This window comes from Oculina patagonica, chromosome 5, assembly GCF_052425735.1.
Source record: "Oculina patagonica isolate OP01 chromosome 5, crgOcupat, whole genome shotgun sequence".
NCBI lineage: Eukaryota > Metazoa > Cnidaria > Anthozoa > Scleractinia > Oculinidae > Oculina > Oculina patagonica.
Window position 1 is genome coordinate 22,446,503 of NC_135762.1, and position 23,431 is coordinate 22,469,933.

The following is a 23,431-nucleotide window of genomic DNA, read 5'->3' on the forward strand; positions in this document are numbered from 1 at the left end:
CAGTTAGTTGTGATTTTGAGACGAAGTTCCGTCTGAGACGAGTTTTCCGTCTTCTAATATGAACAAGCTAAATAAAGTCTTGAGTCACGCCCCCCAGAAATGAATACCGATACCTTTCAGACGCATTTTGCAAAATTCCTTATTTGTATCCCGACCACTTTTTTATGGGTGTCTCCCAGGGGAGTTTTCTTTTAATTCGACTATCATCGGTGGGTGGGCAACGGCCACCCCGGGGATACTAATACAATTATACGAATAGGCTCCGTTCCAAGATCTAGACCCTTACCGTTTTTTAAAGAAAAGGTAATCTTTTCGTATAGTTTCGATAGAAAATTGTGCCACTTTCACATGTCTATTGTAGAAATACCGCGCCCTTTTCTAAACGTTTCACTTGAATAACTCCTTAAAATACTTAGCTGAATCATCTGTTCGATAGCTCTGTTCCGGATGTTTTAAAAAGGCTCCTTTCGTAACTAAATGAAGTTGAAGTTATATTTTTCCAAATGGAAATTCCAAAACATTTGTAAAATTTATCAAGTGGTAAAAAAATAGACAAATTTAGACCCCTAAAGAACTTTGAATTTTAATTATAAAACGCGATCAAGAAGAACCTCTGGAGGGTATTAAATGGTACAGATTTTAACATAAAGATCTGAAATGAGGCATAGATTTTTGAGGCCGTGTTTGAAATGAGGTCTGGAAAATCGTAAAATTTGCTTTGAAGCAGAACCAGGGGGGGGGGGGGGAGCAAATCCCACCAAAAATACCAAGGATTGCCCTCGCCTCGTTTTTCTCCCTTGTTATTTTTTTAAAGCTCGTTGGTTCCTGCTCCCGGAATTCCAAGAGAGCCATTTAACAAGTTTAATGTGTTTATGACGTCAACTTTATTCTATGACAATAATTAAAAAACCCTATTTAAAATGGCGGAATATCACTAACAACATATTTTAGTAACGACTAACAATGGTTTTCCTGTACGATTGATTAAGCTCATAACATGGGATTTCTTAACTTCTGTTACGCCTGGTTTAATGATCTTCAAAGACTAATAGGTATATATATTCTCAGTGAAATTTATACTGCCCTTTTCGTTCTACGATAACATGAGAAACGAAGACAGAGCAGCATCGTTTAAAATAAATGTTTGTCTACACCAGATTCCAGCAACTGACAAATTGGAACAAAAAAATTGAGTAAGAAAGCAACTTAATACTACAACGTTTAAAAGTAAACTGAAATGGAATCTTGAATATTTTATAATTTGACATGTTTTGATTTGGGTTTAACAATTTTTGCGCTTTGTTGGAAAGGATATGACGTCATTACAGTCAACTCTCTTTTAACGGACACCTCTATAAGACAGACACCTGGTGTTGGTCCCGTCCCTGCCGTTTTTTCAGTAATTTTACTGTGACTAAACTCACTCCCTATATGGACAACACCTTCTAAGACGGACGGTTGGAGCCGGTCCCGACGGTATCCGTCTTAGAAGAGAGTTGACTGTAACACCAAAAGTAGAAACAAAATGACGTCATCTCGACCGTTTATAAAGGCGCGAATCCAAACTGGGGGAAGCTGTCGGTATCTCTGTAACAGTAAAAACTTCCCTCGTTACTTATCAATCAATGTTTAGCTTTGCTAACAGACTTTGAGCTGTTAAAAAAGCACTTCCTATAACAAGTTATTTTCTTTCATTCTGATGAGAATGTTTGTCTTTCTTTTTCCCTCGCGAGAAAAGCCCGCCAAATTTGCGCGGCGATTTTTCGTCTCCATCAGGTGATTGTCCGTCGCTCTTTTTCTCTCTGCTGTCTTTCTTCTTCTTTTTCTTTTCCCTCTTCTCTGCGCTGCGATTCTCCTGAAGATCTAACTCCTCGTGAGTCATTTTATTATCAGAGTCAGCCGAAAGTGAAGTGTCTTTTTGCTCCTTGTCAACTTTATACTTGCGCTTGCTTCCGAACATTTTCGAAAATCCACGCGCCACGAAAGACTTATTCCTCTTTACTTTAGCCGATTGTGCGCCTGAAGGATGTAAAAATGTACTGTTTGGCTCTTGGTCTTCCATCAGCGGGCTAAGCGGACTCACGGCGCGAAGGCCGCTAAGATCGGACTCGCTTGTCCTTCGTCGTTTTGGCGTTTCATCATCATCTTCACTTTGTTCCTCTGCACTTTTGTTCAAGTCTTCCAAAGCGTGTTTTTCATTTCCCTCAACACTTAAATTCTCGCTTTGGTCGATAGTCACAGTTGGCATGACTAGCGCTGGTTTGTTCTTTACCTCGCTTTGTTTTTGTTCTCGCTTGTCTTCGATTCTTGCGTTTCTCTCATTGTTTAGCTTTTCTTCATTTCTTCTCCTCGATCCTTGTGGACGCTGAAGAACCCAAAGGCTGTCATCCTCTGCCTCACGTGACGTTTTATTGCTTTGCGATTGATCCGCAACGTCCGTTTTCCCGCCTTTTTCAGAAAACGCGTTGTGTTGCTGCACTTGAGTTCTTTCCACCGCAGGTTTTCCGGTTTTCTGTGGTTTATGTTCTTCAGAAACTTCTGAACAATTTACCTTTGGATCTTTTCCAGCTTCCGACAGATTAAATCCGACAGGAATATCCGATAACTCTAATGAAGTTTGTAATTTGCGATTTGAGTCATCGACTTGGGTAGCTGATGTTGATTTCGCTACAGCGTTTTCGCAGTCATTTTGTTTCGTCGGTGATTTTGGCTTAAATGATTCTTTTTCCTTACTCGCAACTTCTAATGGCAACAAGCCAGAAACGTGACCACTTGTTCTTTCTTGTTGTTTATAACCATTTTCGCACTGCTCGGTGCTATTTTCAGTTGTCAAAGTACCGTTTAGTCTTGCATTATCTTGATCTTCTTTATCAAATGCCACCTTTTGTTTCGGTGGTGCTAAACTGTACCCTTCTTTCACAGTCACAAGCTCAGGTTTTGAATCACCCTGTGTTTTTTCACGCGTTTCTTTAGGCGACAGGTCTTCATGAATGCCATTAACAACTGCCAGTTCAACACTTTTCTCAGAAACGTTTTTGTCGGTTTTATCCACATTGAGAGAGTCTCTTGAAGATTTAATTGTCTTTTCCTTTTTGTCTAATTCCTCTTCAGCCTGAATGGTAAATATATCTTCGTTTAATTTGTCTTCCTTTACTGCAGAAGATCCTTCTTTGACTTCCTCTGCTTTACTAACATCTGCTAAAGTTGGTTCATTAAAATCTGCCTTGAAGGTTGCAGGTTTTTTCTCTGAATTCTCGCTGATTGGTATTTTTGTTTTGTCAGCAGGTACTACATTAAGTTTGTCGCAAATTGTTTCGTTCTTTTCCGCCATGTCTACTCTCAGATGTGTTTTATTCTTATCTTTATCTTCACTGAAAGACACGTCGTCTGCCGTGTCTGTTTTTGGCGTATCCGTTTCATCTTGTTCGGCTACTTGTGGCATTATGAACACTTTTTCACCTGAAAAAAAAAAAAAAACATATTAAATTAACACCAAACGTGACTGTTCATACCTGTTAAATTTAAGCGCATTTGATCGCATGAACGCCGACCTTTTAATAACTTACAAGATAGACATTTATGAGGGTTTATAAAAATTCAACTGACATAAATTTCTACCCCCACCAGACTCTCAAAAGGTCGAGTAATACTATTACTAGTAACATTTCTTTTCAACTTGTAGCGCAACACTACTGCATTGCAAGTTGACAAGCGTTGCTGCGCGTTTTACTACCCGCGTTGCAATTTAAGTTGCGGCAACATGTTGCAGAGTTGAACTCGTATCTACTTCATTCAACATGTAAACACGGGTGGGCGCAACAGCTCTTTTCAAATTGCAATGCAACAATGTTGAGCTACAAGTTAAAAGAAAATAAGGCCTTATATTACTCAGGCTTAAAAATTTGCCCATATTTACCATGACCGCGTGTGCATTGGTAGCTAATCACGTGATTATAGCCTCGTTTCCATGCGACAAACAATTACAAAGGGTCTCCCCAGTTCACCTCTTCCATTCCGTTAAAATAACTGAAGACCTTGATTTTTTGTTTTGTTTACGTGGCGTTTAAAGCAGACACGGAAATTGGATTATTTTTAAGCTCTCCGGATGAAAATTGTGCTTTTCAAACTATCACGGACTGTTGCTAGCTGAGTTTAAAGCAAGTTATAATGATGTTTACAACTGTAAACTTGTCAGGCGTGAAAGAGTGCTCTTGAAGGATAATTAGTCATTAAAGAAAACAAACAGTGCAATTTTATAAAAGCTGGTGACTTTGACGTACATAGAGGTCAAATATTTTATTTCAAGTGGAAGAAAAATAAATGTTGGTAACATGTTGAAACTCGTGCCGTCGTATGTCCCAACCTTTTAATTAAGTCAAACAAATGGATGTTTTTAATCAAATCAACATTTAACAGGAAAACAATCAACTTAGAGATAAACAATATCAGCCCCGTAGCATTGGTTGAACAAAATGTTTTGAATGCTTATTAAAATAATCAGCATTTCCATGAGTTACACAGATTAAATAGAACACAAAAATGCACAAAAGACTTTCATATTTGGTACAGCTTTCTTAAACGAAGGCAAAAAAAAATATTTTTAGCACTGGGGCATCCAACAGAACAGAAAGATGCAAACACTTAAAAGTTGCCCCGGGCAATATTCCCGATGTTTCCACTTGCTTATCAGTTATTTCAAGTATGTAAGATTTGTATTGATTTCTTAGGAACGTCCAAATTAGCTTCTTTTTTTAAAAAAAAAAAAAACATGAAATTAATATGTGAAATAGTGTTACCGCTTTATAAGATTTTGATATAGTCATGAGACTCAACACTGTAATTAAAAAGAATGCCACATTCGCTCTAGTGCCTCTAAAATTATCCTTAATTTTCAGGTTCGTGGTCTGTATAAAATCAGTGTTTCGTTGAAATATATACCAAATGGTTTTCATTGATATGTTGTTTCGTTTTATTTGGGAGCCTCTGAATTTCGAAAACAACTTATGCCATCTATTTGAACTAAAATCAACAGAGCGAGTGTTCATTATTTGCGATGAGGGGGGTGCTAAAAAGGACGGGGGTGGAGAAGTAAAATGTTCGTTCAAGCCCCTGTGTGTCAGAGTGGGGAGTGGGGTGGAAAGGGATGCTTGTAGATGAAATTAAAAAGTAATATGTGGCATTCAATAGGTCAGAACATTAGTATACAAAATGCGGAATTCGTCATTATCTTTTTAGGCATTTCCAGCCTTTTAGGTGGGATGTTTGGTGGACATTGGGTTAGAAGTGATTCACACTGTTTAGAATATGACTTAGGATTGGTTAGGAAAAAAAAAAAGGGGAAATAATGGAGTTATAGGTGTGTCATTATTATCATCATCATCATCGTCGTCATCGTCGTCGTCGTCAAAATCATCGTCATTAACAAACAATTAAGGTGAAGATCATATATGCACATTCGTAGTCCTAAGTTTTACCAATGTATTTTATGATTTGTGTTTGCTTTCTTCCTGCAAATTACGTTGAAGTCAAGTGTAGATATAAATATGGAGTAATGATGGGAGATGGTAGGAGTAGGCTTTGGTAGATTGTGCTAGCATAATTTTTGGCATAATTGGAGCTAAAAAGCATAATTTGTGAAACGAGCACTGCCACGGCATAATTAGCAATTTTTAGCACTTTTTGGAGCATAAATTCATAAAATTTAGTAAATATGGTGTACTTTCTATAGAAATAAATGACATTTAGGTAGTTGTTCTTGCAATGCGTGTTTTAGCTATACAATTGTGATTGTTAAGTCGTTGGAGGCATTTTACAAACGGTTCAGAGATGCGAGCAGCTAATTTGGACAGCTGACGGCCTCGACAAACTGCCATAAAAACAAATAAATTTACAACAACAGTTAATTTGAAAAACATCATAATTTGGTGTCGTTATTGCGCACCTCTATTTGCAGAATCTACGTCATTTTGTGAGCATAATTTCGGAAATCAGAAGCATAATTTGGGAATTCTGGCATAATGTTTGCATAATTTGGCAAAATTTTGAGCACTGCTAGTAGCATAATATGCCACTTTTAGGAGCACAATCTACCAAAGTCTAGGTAGGAGGAAGGAGGGATCAAAATGTTTTATTTGTTGTTAAACAAAGTTTCCTTTCACCCTTGAGTTAGTTTCAACCCGAACTTTTTCCACTACCAGCCGCCTTCCCCACAAATAATGAACACTATCTAACTATAATCTTAAACTTATATCAACCTTCCAAAATTTTATTCAAAACTATACATCTTTAAAACCAAAATATATTTCAGAAAGGTAGCCACGGTAGAAAAATGTACAATAAATAACACAAAATGTAACTAAGAGATGGCATAAATATTCATCTACAAAGAAATTTTAAGGCACAACGTATTAAAAATTTTTAGTGCAAGCAACTTAATTGTAACACAAGCATTGCTTTTGTCTCTTTCGAGCCGTTGTTTGGGTTGCAACGTAACCTTTTCTCACCACAAAAACGGCTAAAAAGAAGACTTTGAAAGAGACTTCGTAGAAATTTCTCTAAGCTGCTAAATTCGTCAAATGAAGCCATGATTATTATTGGATAATTTGATATTTGTCAAGTGCGATGGCTATTTATGAATATGATATTTAACTTTTTAATGTCCAATTTTTTTGGACAAGACATTCATTGCAATATAAAAATATATAAGCTTCTAGAAAAAATATACTCAACACAATGAAAGCTGTGTTTTAAATCTACAAAAGTACCTTCGCATCTTTTTTTTTAGAAAAATATATTCAATGCAAAGGAAACAATGTTTTAACTTTGAATCTTTTAACTTAATGGCCCAAGTAGGGTAAATATTTGTGAGTAAAAAGGCTTTGTCAAATTTACTTGGTCTTGTGGTCCAAATATTTTATGCTCTATACTGGAAAACACTCAACCAATTATCTTAAATGCATGCCAGCAGAAGCCTCCTTCATCCAAGGCGCTTTAAAATCCAGCCTTAGGGCTGTTACAGATTGTAGATGGCCAAACAGTTGCAAATAATGTTAAAAGCAGCTCCAATGGAAAACAAATTTTCAAAACTGGAACCAAATTAACAGCACATGTTAAAATTAAGCCTAAAACGTTTGGCTTCAAACGACCTTCGTCAAATTCGTCAAACCTAAACAAAACAAGCTCGTGTGCGTCTTATTCAGTACTAACAGTCTATTTAATGGGAAGAGAAGGCGTATCGTGCGCTCTTTTCAACATATTCTCATTCTCTTTGTTTTCCTCCGCTGGTTCTAATTTGAGGAGCTTTGCCGGGCTCGAAATCCTTCGAAAGCCATCCTTCTCTCTGTTAGTATTACCTCCTTCCTCCCGGCTCAGCCTTATCATCCTGGGAGATGCCGATTTGGGACCCAGGCCGGGTGTATTTCTGGAGCTCTTCCTCAGGGGGAATCCTTTCCTTATGTCGCTCAGTAGTCGGTCGACAATGCAGCCTTCTTGTTCCTCGTCCAAGGGACGGGGTTTGCCTTTCTTTACTCCTCCGCCTGCCTTAGCGTTTCTTGCTGCTTCCTCTTCTCGCTTTTTCTCGCGTGCTTTCCGTTTTGCTTCTTGGATTCGAAATTGTTCGTTTTCCTTAAACGAGAGAAAGAGTGAAATATATACTATACTAATATAAATTTCTTCAATAACAAGGCATAAACCACTAAGTCCGTCTTCTTGAAGACCAAAGGCAGAAAAAGTTACCTTATTATAAGAAATTTGGGAGGCGCGGTGGTCTAATGGTTAGCGCGCCGGACTCCGGAGCGAGCGTTCCGGGTTCGAGCCCTGGCCGGGGTCACTGTGTTGTGTTCTTGGGCAAGACACTTTACTCTCATAGTGCCTCTCTCCACCCAGGTGTATAAATGGGTACCGGCAAAATAATGCTGGGGGGTTCCCTGCGATGGACTAGCATCCCATCCAGGGGGGAGTAGAAATACTCCTAGCTGCTTAATGCTAAGGAAACCGGGATAAGCTCCGGCAGTATGTGCCACTTTGGCTCGAAGCTGACCTTTTTTTTTTATAAGAAATTAACGCTTGTGTTAAATAAGGTATTTGAAATTTACGCGAAATTAACACGAGTTGAAGGACAAATTACATCCAATAAAGGAAATTAACGCGAAAGGGGGGGGGGGGGGTAACATTTCAAAATGAAGGAAATTAACGCGACGAACACTATTTCAACACTAGACGTATTATCCTAAACGTATGGGTTAAGCGAATCTGTGCTTTGAATCTGACCGCCTCGAGCGTTCTTCACAGTTTCAGTGATACCGGCAGATTTCCACCGATGTAATAATGCCTTTTCCGTAGGAGTCAACAACGTCCTGACTGTATCGAGAAATTGGGGCCAAAATAATGGAAATTAAGATCATGGAACGGAAATTAACACTAACAAAAATTAATGCGACTTAAATTAACGCGATTTTTTTTATTTCGCGTTAATTTCATAGAGCGTTATTGCCAACGAGACAGCCGAGCCAAGAGGTGAGGCTGTCGAGGCGGCAGAATCATAGAGCCGTGTGCGTATGAGTGTATAGGCAGAGAAAATCTTACGTTCTGCGTAAGGGACTTTTTTTTGACCATATTTGGGTGTAAGTAAACCCCATATTTGGGTTGTATTGTTCTTCCCAACTGGTTCCCAGTCTCTCACTCCTTGCTAGAGAGCATCAGAGCAAATGACCAAAATGGCGTCCACGCGGCTCGCTGTTAAAATTTTCAATGTGGTCATTCATCCCTTTACCGATAAATACACCTTTAGGGAACTATAAATCGAAAGAGAATACCCTACAGAATATTCGACCGCCGAAAAAATAAACGCCAAGGTCTTCAAAGCGATGAAATAATCTTTCGACTTTGGAGTCCTTTAACTAGTTTACGATCGAAGAGAGAGTCATGAAAATCAAAACGGACTGTTGACTTCAAATAGAGTTTTCTTGACTTATGAGAATGCTGAAGTCGGGTAATTGTTTCCTTTTAGTGTTGATTGTGTTTATAGTAATTTTTGACCGATGATTTATTCCAAATCAAATACCGTTTATATTTTATTTGGCACGCATTTTCGCTCCGCGTAGGAATGTTAACATCAATTCAAAGCGACTCTCACTAAAATTACTGCATGTCATACACACAAGGAAGTCAAAAGTTGTTTGCTTCTAACGGCAAATGTAATGTTAACTTGAATAAAAATTTTGTCTCCAAATAATCCTTGACCGTTCAAGTTAGCGTAGCAGACATCTGTGTACGTTTTTTAGTGTGTTTTAAAAGAGTACGTGATCGCGAGAATACGCGCGCTGGAAACTACGGCGCCTGCTACGCAGGCTATCAAGCCTGTGTCATTTATGAACACCAGAGAAATAGCCCTTTAATTGCATATTACCTAAAATACAATTTACCATAACAGTGGTCATTTCAAATATAGTTCTATCAAAAACCATTCAATATCTGTTCTTATGAACAAACATGAGTATTTCGCTCGTTGGCACTTACCGATAGGTACAACTAGTTAAATTTCCTATAATTAGGTATTCAGTTTATCCTTCCACAAGCGGGGTCACGGGCCTAGTTGTAGCGCGTTCCGGAATGGCGGGAAAGTTCGAGATATCGGGAAAAGCACTTTAATAGTGCTGAATAAAACAACGTTTTACACGAGCGTATAAATCAGGACTTAGTAAACTTACCTTTTTAGCTTTGACCAGTTGATCACAGAAAGTCTTAAACAACGACAGAAGCTCCTGTAGTTTCAACTTTCCCTCGTCCTCACAGAAATACATAGCCAGCTGCTTCGTCAGGTTGTGGATTTGGGTAATACCTTCCTCAAGCTTTTTAGCCTTTTCTAAAGCATTCTAGAAAGAGACAAAACCTTATCAGCACACAAAAACGTACAAACCATGATATAGATTTACGAATACGCAGAAGGAAATCTACCATCGGTGTCCGAGGGTTTTTCCGTGATGTGTTGGCGGTGAAGCCGCCAAGCGCGATCTGTTATGTCAGCAGCGAAGCGGCGACCTTTCTTCGGGTCACGCTTTGACGGGTTCACCGCTTCTTGCGAACGAAAAAATAGAACCTTCGGCAAAAAGGGTAAAGGAAATCGCGTGTCAAAAAAATCAAAAAACGTTTCGTTTGCCTTATACCTCAGTGAATTCAGAAAACTGTTTTGCAATGTCTTTTGGTCCTGTCTTCATCGCTTTCTCGAGTTCATTGAGTTTGGACTTGAGCGTCTTCACTTCTTCTGTGACGTTGTCAACAGATAATCTGAAATTTAATTAGAAAGCCAACGTCAAAAATTACATCGCTTTATTAATAAGTTCAGACTTAATCACGCATGCAGTGAGACACCGAGTATTTATCTCCCACTAAGTAATATGTGCGGGTGAGAAATTCGACCTAGTCAATAAGTTAATGGTTAAGATACTTTGCTTGTGTAGTGAGTAAGAGCAACTATTTTTAAGTTTTATATTACGAATTGGCTTTTATCGATGAGTATAAATATTTCTTTTCGTCAATTTCATCAAGTCAAACATTTAAAGTCATAATATTTACGAGGTATTAAAAACGTTTAACAGTGTAACTCGTTCACGTTCCATTAAAGACCAATGGCGTTACTATGAAGGCTGTTGCATGACAGTCATCCCCAAAAAATGAAAGGGAGGCAAAAATAATGGAATAAACAATACTTACTTTACAGCCTTGTCTAGATGTTTCATGTCTTCTGGAAACTGCAACACCTTCTCGCGTTTCTCCTCGGCTACCTGAAACGTTGACAGAATTCATCATTGTCGAAAGAACATATGTGTTTACGTTGGTTTCTTGTCTGCTTACTTTCAAAATTGTTTCAAACAACTCGTGAAATACGCCCTATTAACCAAATCAGTGCAAACATACTGGTTTTTTTTTTTTTTAAAAACTAATCGTAGAATTGCTCAACTTGGGCACATTTCCTTGTGCTTGATACAGGTTAACGTTTTCCCGCGCTTGTTACAAGTTGCATGTTTTCCCGCGCTTGACACAAGTTGCATGTTTTCCCGCGCTTGGCACAAGTTGCATGTTTTCCCGCGCTTGACACAAGTTGCATGTTTTCCGCGCTTGGCACAAGTTTCCCGCGCTTGGCATCAGTTACAGGTTTTTGCTTCGAGTTCTGATTGGATAAATCGTTACATATTTTCGCTGTGATTGGTCAGATATGATGAACTTACGTGAACTAAGAAGTGCATCAGGTTCATGCGAGGCTTGTTTGATCTCGTATCCACGATCTTCAGAAGCGAGTTAATCTTAAAAGCGACAGCATTTCCTGCATAGCCACCCTGTAACGTAAAAAAAGAATCGAGGTGTTTTAAAAGACATGCCTCTGGTTTACAATGGACAGGAATTTAGGAGTAACTTGAAGTCTTACAGAAATGCAACAAACGAGCAAAAGATACTTACAGAGTTTAGAAAGTTACCGATGATTAAGATCAACTGAAGAACTTCTGGTAGAATTTCGCTTTTCAAGATATCTAGAAAATGAACATACAAACATTTGAGACCAAAATTGCAATTATAAGTATAAAATTAAAAAGAGTTCTGTCACCAAGAGTTTTTCTCAAAGCGGTAACTGAGATGCAGGAAAAGTTTCCTTAGGTTACGTAGTTCAAACTTCTGTGACTGTTGCTGAAAGGAGTCAGGGCCAAATTTTAAACTGTGAGGGTCACGATGTTTAGTTAAGACTGCTTTCATCCTCGCCATCGTAAGTCATCGTCACTTCTTAATGTGTTTATGTCATTTGTAGAAAACTGTTCTGCACTGAATAAAACCGTTATTGGTATGTTCTGTGACCTACGTATGTTCTTGTGAACTATGTTTGACAGTGTCATCCAAGCAGTGATGAACTTTCTACTTCTCTTAATCTATTTGTAACAAACTCAGTAAAGCAGTTCATGAGAATTAAGTCTTAATCATCTCAGAAAAGATTACTTGATTTTAAACCAAGTTCTTCCAGGTTGAATGATAGAAAATGTATGAAACCACAAAGGAGAATCAAGGTGTTGACCTCGGGGTATAAAGGAAAATCAAACAATCTACTCACCTTCTATTGCTCCTTGCAAGGCTTCAATACTCGGCTCGATGGTCTCAAGTGTTATCTGGAACTCCTCTTTTTGCAACATGGCTTCAAGGCGAAGGCTATATCTGTAAGTAACAACGAAATATTTAAAACACCGCATAAGAATAAAGCCAAAGAATAGAGAAAAATTAAAACAGAAATAAAGTACAAATGACAAGGATTTCTTTCGTTTTGTACTTTTGGGCGGAGAAAGACACTGTAGGTCAGAGTTTAGTGGCTTGTCCAAGACCCATAGACGGCGTAGCAGTCGCTCACTTCAATTTCAAAAGCGAGAAACGGATGTTGAATTAAACGACTCCTACACCTCACGGCTCGAACCCTGAGTCTGAGTCTAACGCACTATTCATTAGGCCAGCTGGCTTCCCTCCTACTCAAAGGTATGAGTAGGATAATTCGGTTTTTACACTTTTAGATTATTCGATTAGTATGATTAGTATTAGATATTTACATTACTTTTGATATTTTACACAGTTTTTAATATAATCAATTGTCACTTTTTACCGAATGGTGATGAGGTTATGTTATGGGCCGCATTTTCTCACTCGAACACTCACTCACTCACTCGATTCTGATATCAAACCGCAATTAATTCATCATTAAACGAGAAACGTGCTGACAGAAAGGTCCTTTAAAAGCATTCAGCACATGTCAATCAGAAACAAATTATTCTTCAACCTCGTTCCAGGGTCTCTCTCTTTCAGGGAACTAAATTGAATTTCACAAAACAAATCGAAAGAGGATCACTTACACCTATCCTCTGGTGATAAAAGAGAATAGAATTCGCTCAACGAAGCCTCAGAGCATAGGCTATCAATGACCCATAAGAAAACACGTAAGAAAACATTCAAAGACGCGTTTTAGTGAACACAACATTCGTGCACGTTATTGTTTTGCGTCACATCATCTTCGTGTCACGTCATCCGTTCTTGATCTTTTTGAGTCGTGCAGAAACGCGCATCTCTCTCTCAAATTTTATTCGCTGCTAAAAATAACGCTATACGTGCTGGCAGAAAAGTAAACATATTCACAAAACAAATTTACTTATGCTAAAAAGGATCAAAGGTTACACTTAAATATTTTTGTGATAAAATACGGAATTCGCGCTATGAACTACATATAGCTACGCTTAAACTGTTATAAAAAAATTATTACGCTCGCCTTGTGACGTGTTTTAGTCAACACAACATCCACGGCACGTTTTTGTTTCGCGTCACGTCACCTTGTGTCACGTCATCCGTTTTTTCGACTTTTTGCTTGTTTACAAGCGAAAGTAGGAGAATAACAGTTATGTTAGGGAAAATTTCACATTCTTGTAAACTCTCAAGGGATTTTTTTAATTTCTCAAGGGACTGTTTTAATTTCTCAAGGGATTACTTTCAGCTGTGGGTGATCACTTGCGATCTCGTGGAAAAAACGTGACTTGTCACATTTACAAACGTTATATAACAATTTTAAAAGTGACATGTCAGCTTTCTTATCTCAACGCACGTGTGTCTGAAAGGCGATCTGTAAAAAGCGTCGCACAAACAATGGATAGCGTAACTAACGCTAAAACACGAATAAATAATCACTAGCACTAACATCGTTTAAAAAATTACAAACGTCAAAAATAAACCATACCAAAAAAAACTCGCTCTTTTCAAAGATATTTTTGAAGTTAAAACAAATGCAAGAGATGGGGGCTTCTTTTAGCTTAGGAGCGGTTAAAAATTAGGCCAAATTTGGTCGCTACAAGCGCCATTCTATTTCGTCGTCAGCCTAGGTCGTTAGGGGCGTGACCTCTCGTTGACAGCAATGTTGCATGAATCGGCTTTACAACATGCGATCGTATCAACGCAGTTCGAGTGGAATTTCAGTCAAAGACAGCAAAATTCTTTCGTATTTCATCTTCAAATATAATTCGAAAGCATTCACTGTATATATGGCCTTTGTTTAATCCTTCTTAAGCCCACGAAGAAGCTGTCTTGATATCCGACCCTCGCAGAGCCTAGACAAAACGCAGCTTGAGTGTTTCGATTTGTCTACGCCGCAATTATATGCGCAATGTTTTCTCCGACAGTAGTCGGAAATATCCGTATTTTTTTCGTGCTTTTTCGTCGCAAAAACAAAGCGTCGAACGCATATTTTGTTGTTTCATTTGCTAATTTCGCTGCCGTAATCGACTGCCTCGAAAGGTCCTTGCAATTTTAAAGTATAGAATTGTCATATCTCGGTGAAATTTGCACTGTTTATTTGTGTAATGTTGAGGAATATGTGTATAAATACCCGGCGCGAACGAGCCATTTTTGACAAAATTATATGGCTGCATTTCCTCCGCGAAGATAGGAAATTGTTGAACTAAACTACAAAGCAACTGTAATGATAAGTTCGAAGAACAATGCACAGGATAAACCTTCGACTCATACTTCATGCAAAAAAGTCGGTATCTCGAAGAGACTTTGATTCATCTTTTTGAGTCGAGCAGATACACGAAGTGTTCGGGCGTATCGTTTCTCTCAAATTTTTTCCGCTGCTCAAAAATAACGCTATACGTGCTGACAGAAAAGTAAACATATTCACAAAACAAATTTACTTAATGCTTAAAAGGATCAAAGGTAATACACTAACCGGTAAATATTTTGGTTGTGAAAACTGAATAGCGCTACGACCCCTGCGAGCACGAGCCATCAATGACGCAACTCACGTGGAAAAATAAAGCAAAGTGAGATTGCTTTACTTTATTGGACACTTATTTAGAAAAAATGCGGAGGTCGGCACTTCATTCATCGAATTACCATGAGGTTGCTCGAAGAGCCTTTGATTGTATTTTTTGATCATGTGTCTCCAAATTAGTAAGGGATTCTTCCCTAGCTACGTGGTTTTGACACTCTTATAAAGTTTTTCATTCATTCATTCATGAATATTAATTCTAAAAAATCGACTTAAACATCTTCTCACCCTGGGATGGAGACAAGAGCCAAGAGAAACTTCTCAGCTGAACCAAGCAGCGTTTTATCTCCAGAGAATCCTTTAAGCATTTCTCTCTGAAAACATGAATAAAACGTAATTATTGGCAAACATCGCAAAGTTACTGAGAAGAGTTATCTTCTAAAAGTTATCATTCTTTACCTTAACACATGTTCTGACCTCGGAATAATTAAACTTCTCTTCACTGAAACTAGGGGAGCTTTCCGTTTGTCAGAAGTGGTCGGCCTGGTCGGTAGTTTTGAATGTATAATGGACCTTTTCCTGAGATTTTCCCATAAATTCACCATAACAGTATTGACTGATTTGACGGGACAAATATGACAAACAACGGAATTCTGTTATCGAATATATCGGTTCTGGTCGGCCAGTTCTGACAAATGGAAAGGCGTGAGCGCCCTTGATCGGAGAATTTTGTCGGTTCACAAGACAGTGCCTCCTAGTTGATGATTTTCTGTTTTCTCATCACCTGTCTGCTTAACATTGTATTGATATTGTTAGGAGAAATCAGATGTTGATGTTTGTTACTGACCTCAGTGTTATCTGGTAGGAGTTTGGTGAACGCTTTCAGGACATCCACGTCAAACGCCTTACTGTCTCCTTTGAGGATAGACGACACGATCTCTTCATTTGGCCTGACAGAAAACAACACTTGTTAATAGTTGAAGAAATAAGGGAAGTTCATTCCCTTTCCATTACTGAAAGTATTGTTACTTCTCTGGAGTAGAGGCTAGTACATTACAGATAACCCCTTATTATTCTGGTAGGCTGCCCAAAAGGTTTGCCGGTACCCGTTTTTACCCCTAGGTGGAATGAAACACTATATGAGTAAAATGTCCTGTCTAAGAACACAACACAATGACCGGGGGGCAGTGCTTTAACAAGGACTGCTCGGTCCGGAGTCCAGCGCACTGACTTTAAGGGCGCCGCACTGAAAAAAATACTAGTTATGCAACGCTTTCGAGTGGTATACTATGGAATATCCCATGAGTCACTTGTATTTTCTCGGTATACACACGAGCGTTTAGGCGAGTGTGTATGCCAAGAAAATACAAGTGACAAGTGGGATATTCCATAGTATACCACGAGAAAGTGTTGTGTAACTATTTTATACCATGCCATAGAAAATACGCTTACAAAATTTCGTCGAGAATACAGTCGCAGCGTACTATGGGAAGGTTGAGTTGAATACCGTCGAATATACAACGGCTTTCCTGTATTCTGATTGGCTGTATTTTCTATGGCATGGTATAAAAGGCATTACGGAACGCTAAAAGCCTTACTTTTTAAACTGCTTCATGAAAATGTTGACATTCAAGCTTCTCTTTGGGTCGAGTAGAGTAATCTGAAATGAAAACAAATTAATAATTTCAAACAAAATTCTAGTTACATTGATCAGACAAATTTGCTGACTGCTAATAATACCTCATTTAGAAGAGTTTAAGTTACTAGGCACATATAATAGCCAAACAACAAACAAAACCAGTTTCGGCACAGGACATGAACCAAATACTAAACTTGCGGGTTGTAGAGATATTAAGGGGCCATTGTAACATACCTAAAAGAAATTCCTCAATTGTACAACCAAAAACGAGAAGCAAATTTACAGTTCCCACGCAATCATTATTTTTCTTCACGTTTTCTTACAAGACGATCATTAAATGAATAAGGTACCGTCCCATCCTTACCTCTGAGGATTCCTTCTTTTTAGACTCTGCCTTCTTGGCTGCCGCTTTCTTCTGACAAAACCACTCCTCCTCTAGTTTAAAATCAGGCTGGACGACTTCCAGGGCAAGTACACGTGCCCATACACACGTCTTGCTTCTCTGTATCACATGCGGAGGCAGCTTCTGCCACGCCAGGGAGCGCATCTTACTCTTAGGTTTTACCGCAGGAGCGAGTGGGCAGCTGAAACTCCGCTGCACATTCTGCTGGTAGCCTCTGGTAACTCCAAACCCGCCGGGAGGAGGCGGAGGAGGGACACCTCCCGGTGGAGGAGGAGGGGGTACTCCCCCAACTCCCGGAGGTGGTGGTGGAGGAGGAACCCCGCCCATACCAGGTAAAGGGGGAGGTGGCGGTACCCCACCCATCCCAGGAAGAGGCGGAGGTGGAGGTACCCCTCCCATACCAGGTAAAGGCGGAGGCGGAGGTACCCCTCCCATACCTGGAAGAGGAGGAGGTGGGGGTACCCCACCCATCCCTGGAAGAGGAGGCGGCGGAGGGACTCCTCCCATACCAGGTAAAGGAGGAGGCGGGGGTACCCCACTTATCCCTGGGAGAGGAGGAGGCGGAGGTACCCCTCCCATCCATGGAAGCGGAGGTGGCGGAGGTACGTTGCCGAATCCAGGAAAGGAGGTGGAGGTGGCGGAGGTACCCCACCCATCCCTGGAAGACGAGAGGGGAGGTATCCCACTATGTCCTGGCGTAGGTGGTGGCGTCGGCGGTGAGGGAACTTCTCCCCTTTTTGCAGCTGGTGGAGGAGAAACTGGTCTCCCGTACGGAAAATCTGCATCTTGTCCAGGTAATGGAGGAGGTGGCGGAGGTGGTGGTGGGGATTGCGTTGACTCTGCGTGGTTCACCAATATTTTACTTGGTAATTGTCCAGGGAGTGGGGGTGGGGGTGGCGCTGGTGGACGATCAGACAGGCCAAGTTCAATAGCTACACTTTCCAGGTCCAGCATAAGATCGGAGCTGGATGACCGATCTTCTGTCTTTTTATTACTCTGTATAATGCCTTCAAGAATTTTAACAGGCGCAGGAGGGACTGGTGCTTCGTCAAAAAATGTCACCGGGCAAGCCTCCTCCAATACAGTATCTGTGGACGAAACCTGAATTTCTTCATAAACTTCTTCTGCTACGACAGGAGTAGAGCTATGTTCGTCATCAGAAACTGAACGCACGCAAGCTGCACGCACATCTTCCGTGGAATGTTCAGCCACTGACATTCGCTGGCTCAAGTTTTCATCCGGAGAATAACTCCGCTCGTCCGTACGTTGTCTTCTCGAAGACTCTCCATTTTCCAACCCGACAAACTCTTTCTCGCCGGCCTCTAAGAGGGCATCCACTCGGGTAGCGCTTTCAATGTTCACAGCTCGTTTAACGAGTTTCTCAATCACCTCCCACACAGAGTCCGACACGGGCGAATCATCTTCTATAAGAAGCAGGTTTTGTAGAATACTTAAAAGGTTCACTCCTTGAGGTTTGTTGCTTACCTAGTAAAGACAAAACGCAAACTTAAGTTTGTTACACCGAAATTAATTAAGCCTAATACTTTCAAATTCTGTTTTCACGGCACCGTTCTGGAACCTGTGTGGAACAAGTGCAGACTGGAGACCAACAGACGTCTTTGTACATAACGTGTTACCATTACCATTATTGAGAGCTAACCGTAAACAGGCTAACCGGAGCGCCAGTCTGCAGTCTGCATTTGTCACACACCGTTCTGGAACTGGTCCGGAAAGAATCCAGAACTGGACCTGCTGTTTTCCAGGTCCAGTATTGGCTCTGTTTTGGACCGGTTCAAGAAACAACCACTGAAGTACCAGGTGTTTACATGGAACCGTTTGGAACCGGTCCGAATTGGTTCCAAACGGTTCCATTTAAACAGAATTTGATCCTGTCCGGTCCCGTGTAAAATTAGCCTTATAATCAACCGTGATTATTTTTGGTTTATAATCGCCTCTTTGGTGTTTTGCTATCCGAGACTTTCTTCGATTGAAAGTTATTATCCAGGTGCCAAAATGACTCAATGAAAATTTATTGACGTAGCTGTGAATTTAATGGGCATAGATCAGTTGTTTAGCCACTGCAGTAAAATGTAAGTACCGTAATGATTCGTTTTGCGCCCGGGGGTTTTTTTTTGGGGTGGGGTTTTTTTTTTTAAAAAAAAATTTTATTTTTTTTTTATTTTTTTGGGGGGGGGGAAAAAGGGGGGGGGGGGGGGGGGGGGGGGGGGGGGGGTAATGAACGAACCAAAATTGACCGGATATGAATTTCCCTCGTGAAGCCTGCATCCACATCCAATTTATCAAAGAAGAACATGGAAAAAACTAAGAAAATGTTTAAAAAAGGAAAAAACGGACGCATGTGAAAAGATCACGACGCAAACATGTAAACGACAAAAGAGCAAGACAAACCTTTCTAAAAAGGGCGTGAAACACATCTAAATGAGATGTGAGATTAACCCCCTCCGGGGAGCTCAGATCATCCTCATCTTCCAGTCTTTGTTCTTCAAATACATCAAGTTGAACCAACAACTCTTCATCGTCGTTATGCCTGCAAATACAGTACGGTGAGATCAGTAAATGTACGGTCTAAATTATTAACCACACTGGTCGCTATACTTCATCGAGCATTGAGCTGAGTTAAAATGTTCAATTTGGGAATGTAGAAAAGGGAACATATCATATTGTTTAGCTCTGGGTCAGGTTTTTTAAATCAGTATTAAGCTATAGCTAATACAGGCTAATTGGTGTCAACTTCTATTTCAGGTTTATGAATGATGAAGAATTAATTGTCTCATTTGTTTTTCTCTTTCATTAATTTCGAGAGTTTGGCGTCTCTTTTTTTCAATTCAGTCGACTTTCGATCAACAACCGGTAGTTAAAAGAAGGATACGGTACTTTGGACAGTAATAGAAATTTCTTCATTATTCAAACGAGCACAGTCAATGGATGGCTCCGCTCTTAGAACAACAAGGGCCTGATAAAATCTATTTTGAACACATACAGCTCAGTTTTAGCATTTGAAACCATTAAGGAATTCGCGCGTGCAGTTCGGCAATGTACATGGGAATGGGATCCAACACTTATAATCAACGAATCAGATTAGAGAGCAAAAATAGATTTTACCAGATGTTCTCTCTCAAAACTGAGAAGTTTTGGTTACGAGTTTAATTACCACACTCAGCACATTTCAGCTACTTCAAGCTGTATCACCCCAGTCAGTCATGCCATAAATTACTTATCTTTGTTATTTAGGGATCGACACAGTTTGTTTCTAAGCAGAACATAAAACGTCCAAGACCAGTCAACAATCGTAACAGCAAGATCAGTGTTTGTCAAATTCAAAATGTAAAATTTCACTAATTACTTTGTTATAAAAAGCGACAGCTCCCAATAGCGACTAAAAACTCTATCATTCGTTAATCTTCGCTTAATTATCCTATAACTATTCTCAAAATAAAAATTCTCCCTTCTAAATGTCAAACTTTCTTTAATGTTAGAATTGGGAATTTGGTATTTTATCAGGACAATATCCCCTAGTTGATGATTTTCGTTATTCCCATTAACTGTCTGCAGCTCAATATTCTGATATCTGTATGGGGAAATTAGATTTTGATCGGTCTTGCGATTTTAATGGTTAACCGACCTTGTGTACATGGTTTTGCGGTTTTGATGCTTGCTTTACAACACAAGCATGCCGCGAAGCGACGTGGAAGCGAATTCATTCGTTTATTTAAACGTTAAAGAATACTAAAAGAATGCAAACTAAAAACTTAGAGATTAATCCAATAGACTTTAGTACCAAAATCGCATAAGACACAGTTAACATCGGTTTAAAAGGTTCGTAATTCCAAACGTCCTCTAACAAGCAAGTGCAAATTCTGCAAAAAAAAATTCGTGTTACTCTAAAAATAGTGGAACCGTTGTTATTAACATTAATATTTCCTAAATCTAAACATGTTAAATTCTGTTATCTAATTTCTTACCTCAGATTACTCAGAATGTCCAACAGTCCTAAACCTGTAGACGAATAAATTGGAGCCATTAAATTTTAGCGAAATACGGCTCCATGCTGGCTCGGAGTTCTCCGCGCCAAAATGTGCTCTTTTTTCGCGGCATTTGGTGAACAAACGCTATCCAAATAATATTGGGATGTTACCAACGTTTTAGGAAATTAAATACTCCCTCGTTTTTGAGAAATACGAAGTAACAAAATAAAAACGTTTAGTTGTGAAAAAGCTGTACGTGTTGACAGCTCTATCTCACCTGCTACTTTGCGAGGAATCGGATTCGCAGGGTCGAGATTTGAATGTAAACGTTCTGTTTTTGTCCAATTGCAATAAATATTTAAACCACAAGCATTTTATCCCACAATTTTTTCACGGCTGGAAGCGTGGCAGAACCGAACAGTAGGAAGAGAGATGTAACCAATTATTTTGACAACATGCTCACTGCGATAAGCGAAAATTCCGTAAAAATAGAAAGGCAGAATTGAAAAGCAAATCACAATTGTATCTCTTCAAATCTTTACCGATTCCTGTATTTAACACGGCATATTTAGTTCTTAAACAAATTTCCTAGCTTCTTTAGAAGAAACCGAAATGTTTTTTTATTATTTTATTTATTTTTTTATTGCTCGACCGAGAAAATTCTTCGCACTTCTAATGGCTTCTGTTTGCTTTCATTCCCGCCTACTTTACCGAGCCTTTCACGTGGGTTATGACATAAGTTTTGTACAGGGTCTACATGGTTTATTCTCGTTATAATGCTCGCTAAAAATCTGAAATATATTTTTAAATAGCGCTTTGTTAGTTGTTTGTGTTATTTAAAACGGTCACTAGGTTTTTTCCTTGCAGAAAACACTGTAACCATTGTCCAAAAACGATAAAGTATTGCATGAATTGTCGCGGGAGCAAATTACTTCGCACTGAGATTTGCCGTTCGTTGGGGTTGCGGGACGTAATTACTTCACGATTTCGAAAGACTGATTCCTTCTGTGAGGGGAATTAAAACTTTTGCGATTCCAGCAAAAAAACTAACTATAACAAAAAATAACAATATACAATACAGTAAATGTAAGACCTGCATTTCACAAAATACAAAGCTTCAGCATTTTCTAACATACATTCAACTGGCCTCTATTTTCTAATGCAATATTCGCTCTTTCGTCCGCAGGAGAGAATCATTTTTTTAACGGTGGCTTTTTTTAGGGTGGATCGTGGAATAATCACGAGATAAACCCTCGAGCAAACGTTTTGTGTATTGTGATGAAGCAGTAATCGAAGAGAAGTAAAAAAGAGGTTTCAAATCACCCACCCCAGACCAGCCGAAGAACAGTTCACCTACCCGCGGATGAGCTGCTGAAAAGCGCCGGGTTTGATTTTCTGAGAGACTGTTTTTGGGAAATCATAAATTTAGCTTGGTTTACTTGGTACCAATCCCTCACCTGCAAACTCGTTCCGTAGTCGTACTCGCTCTTCAAAGTCTTCTGTGGCTATTAGTATGGTGTTTATAAAAGCCAGACACGTGGTCATGTATGGCACAACTTCGGCGTTTTTTAATTCATTGATGATCAAGCTAAATCTGTATCTTTGTCCCTTGGTGAGCTGTGTTGGAAAAAAAAAGTTGAAAAAGTAAGAAAGGCATTTTTACAGCACCAATTTACTTCCAAGAACAAAAGCTATATTTGCATTTCATTCACATTCCTCAACGAAGTCTAGAACTCATGGAAAAAGGATCTGATTAGGGTATAATGAAACTTAACACCAAAATATTACAAACATGCAGCGACTTGAAAAACTCAATCCTCGCCTAAAAACAAGATTGGATGAAAAAGTTATTCTACCGCTAAAAAGACCAGCAATTTTATTGCCAGGGTTTAGAGTTAGGCAAGAACTTTCTAAATATATCTTAGACTAACCATTAGGCCACCGCGCCTATCACGAGATGGAATATAAGAGGGTAAAATGAGGGGGACTAGGCATTTAGTTAAATGATTGTTATCAACTTTCTCCTTACAATGTCGATACATTGCTAACAGGCACGTGATGAGAAGAAAAAGAATCATTAACTAGGCTTAGCGTGCCATTAAAAAAAGACACGATTGACCGTATTTTATCAGTTTCACATGGCGAGCATTTAACGGTTGTATACTAGGCTCACCACCTACCTACCTACCTACCTACCTACCTACCTACCTACCTACCTACCTACCTACCTACCTACCTACCTACCTACCTACCTACCTACCTACCTATTCCATTCTCACTTAAGGTTATATCATGTAGATTACCTTGTAATTCTCGAGAGCGTCGATCGCCAGTTGATGTCCCTGGTTGGAATAAAGACACAGGGCGGACAAGAGTTCAAAAACTTGTTTCTTTGATCATTGTGTTGTTTGTGTCGAGCGCTGAAACAAAACGGAGGAGAGAAAAGTGGATTTAGTCATCCCTACATAAGTTTTCACTGCAAAACCTGACGAAAAAAGTAACATGGTCAGTATGCGAAAGAGTTGAATTGCAAAACCAGTTATTCGACTCATTCTATTTTTATTACAGTATTTTTTTCGGGGGAGGGGGACACTAAATCGACACAAGTAATAGAAGGAGACAAA

At 39.4% G+C, this 23,431-nt stretch overlaps 1 protein-coding gene across 1 annotated transcript in view; it reads right to left on the reverse strand.

Moving 5' to 3' along the window:
- Positions 1-848: 848 nt before the first annotated feature.
- The window catches only part of LOC144653294 (inverted formin-2-like), a 33,314-nt gene continuing 10,731 nt past the window's right edge, over positions 849-23,431 (reverse strand). Inside the window, 17 exon segments of the mRNA XM_078513252.1 lie at positions 849-3,459; positions 7,353-7,623; positions 9,708-9,872; positions 10,164-10,284; positions 10,711-10,781; positions 11,226-11,333; positions 11,455-11,525; positions 12,095-12,195; positions 15,068-15,153; positions 15,627-15,729; positions 16,378-16,439; positions 16,783-18,306; positions 19,231-19,369; positions 20,805-20,838; positions 22,265-22,424; positions 23,111-23,200; positions 23,202-23,227. Of these exon segments, the coding sequence (XP_078369378.1) occupies positions 1,682-3,459; positions 7,353-7,623; positions 9,708-9,872; positions 10,164-10,284; positions 10,711-10,781; positions 11,226-11,333; positions 11,455-11,525; positions 12,095-12,195; positions 15,068-15,153; positions 15,627-15,729; positions 16,378-16,439; positions 16,783-18,306; positions 19,231-19,369; positions 20,805-20,838; positions 22,265-22,424; positions 23,111-23,200; positions 23,202-23,227 (4,910 nt within the window). The 3' untranslated portion in view covers positions 849-1,681.